Source organism: Myotis brandtii, unplaced genomic scaffold (genome assembly GCF_000412655.1).
Source record: "Myotis brandtii unplaced genomic scaffold, ASM41265v1 scaffold231, whole genome shotgun sequence".
In the NCBI taxonomy this organism is placed as follows: Eukaryota; Metazoa; Chordata; class Mammalia; order Chiroptera; family Vespertilionidae; genus Myotis; species Myotis brandtii.
In genome coordinates, this window is record NW_005358689.1 from 1,055,908 (window position 1) to 1,057,609 (window position 1,702).

General features: G+C 43.5%; 1 protein-coding gene across 1 annotated transcript in view; it reads left to right on the forward strand.

Annotated features, from left to right (window-relative positions):
• Positions 1–1,702, forward strand: part of LOC102240228 (calpain-2 catalytic subunit) — a gene marked incomplete at its 5' end in the record, with an annotated part of 33,594 nt that overhangs the window by 7,146 nt on the left and 24,746 nt on the right. Inside the window, one exon of the mRNA XM_005866510.2 lies at positions 1,574–1,692. Within this exon, the coding sequence (XP_005866572.2) occupies positions 1,574–1,692 (119 nt within the window). The remainder of the gene's footprint in view (positions 1–1,573; positions 1,693–1,702) is intronic.

The window sequence follows — 1,702 nt, forward strand, 5'->3', positions numbered from 1 at the left end:
CATGGCCCTAGCTGGTCTGGCTCAATGGATAGAGTGTCCGCCTGGGGACTGAAGGGTCCCAGGTTCGATTTGGCCAAGGGCATTCGATCCCCAGTAGGGGGCGTGCAGGAGGCAGCCAATCAATGATTTTCTCTCATTGATGTTTCTCTCTCTCTCCCCCTTACTCTCTAAAATCAATAAAGTATATTAAAAAAATAAAATGTGTGAGACAGCAACTTTTCCTTTCTTCCACAACTCGGCTCTGTCTTTGCCCATTTTTCTACTGATCCCTCATTTTTTTTCTCTGTTTCTATAAAGTTTATAACTTTTGTTCTGGGATCTGAGTAACAGATATTTCTGAGTAACAGATATTTTTCCATTATTTTCATAGTTTGACTTTGCTGATTGTGAGGTTTGCTTTACCATGTCGTGTTTTTGTTGTTGTTGTTGTTGTTTTTTACTTTGATGTAGTTAAATTCATCATTGGAGAATTCTGTGGCTTCCAGGTTATAATTCGGTAGCTGAGCTCCACTCTGAGTTTATAATAGAATTCTCCGCTGGTCTCTTCCGGAATGTTTATGGACTTATGCAAATAATTACACTTATAATATCATCATAATGTAAATATATCATCATAACGTAAATATAAATTAAAATATATGATATCAATACATACATATATAATACATATGCAAATAATACAAGTCTAGATTTATCGTACTTCTGTGACTATAGTAAAATATATATTTAAGATAGGTGATGTTAAATGTTTATAGATAAGTATTATCCCAGTTAGAATTTAGCCCTGTGACAAGATGAGCTATGACTTGATTTTTTTTCTAAGTGGCTACTCGGCTGTTGCAATTCTATTTGTGAATCATCTATCTTTCCTGGTTCCTGTGTGTGAAGCTGTTTCCGGGCCTCTATTCTGTGCCGTTCACCTGTCTGTGTCCTTACGCACAAGTTCAGTGCTGATTTAATCCCTCCGGCTTTGCCTGTTCTGAATATCTGACAGGCAGACTCCCTTGCCTTTGAGAATTTTTCTGGCAAAGCTTTATGTTTAGTTTTCTCCTATTTATAAACGTCAGAATCAGCTGAGTTCCAAAATTTTTTTTAAAAAAATCCTCTTGCTATTTTTATTGGGATTGCATTAAATTTAGAGACTAACTTAAGAGGAAGTGGCATTTTTACGATGGTGACTCTAGCCGAGGACATGGGCCACTTTTTAAGTCGGTAAATGATCGCCCGGAAGAGGTACAGCCTTCGACCACTCCCCACCCCTCACGTCTCTTCCTCTCGCTCAAACTCACCTTTGGCCCCTGTGTTCTCAGAAGCCCCAGCTGCCCAGCGGGCTCCTCACTCCATAGTTCCTCACCCCAGGCCCAGCTGGGTGAGGACAAGGCCTGTGACCACACGGTTCTGGGTCTCAGAACTGAATTCTCCCGTCACCACCAATGACTGTCCCAACAAAACACTCTCCCCCCCAGCCTGGCCTCCGAGCTGCCCCAGCCCTCCTCCTGTCTGAGGCGTGGCCAGGGCTTCCAGGTGCAGAGGCGGACAAGATGCTGAACATCCCCGCACGCTGTGCCCACAGGTGACTGCTGGCTGTTGGCAGCCATCGCCTCCCTCACCTTGAACGAAGAAGTCCTGGCGAGAGTCGTCCCCTTAAACCAGAGCTTCCAGGAAAACTACGCCGGGATCTTCCGCTTCCAGGTGACTTTGG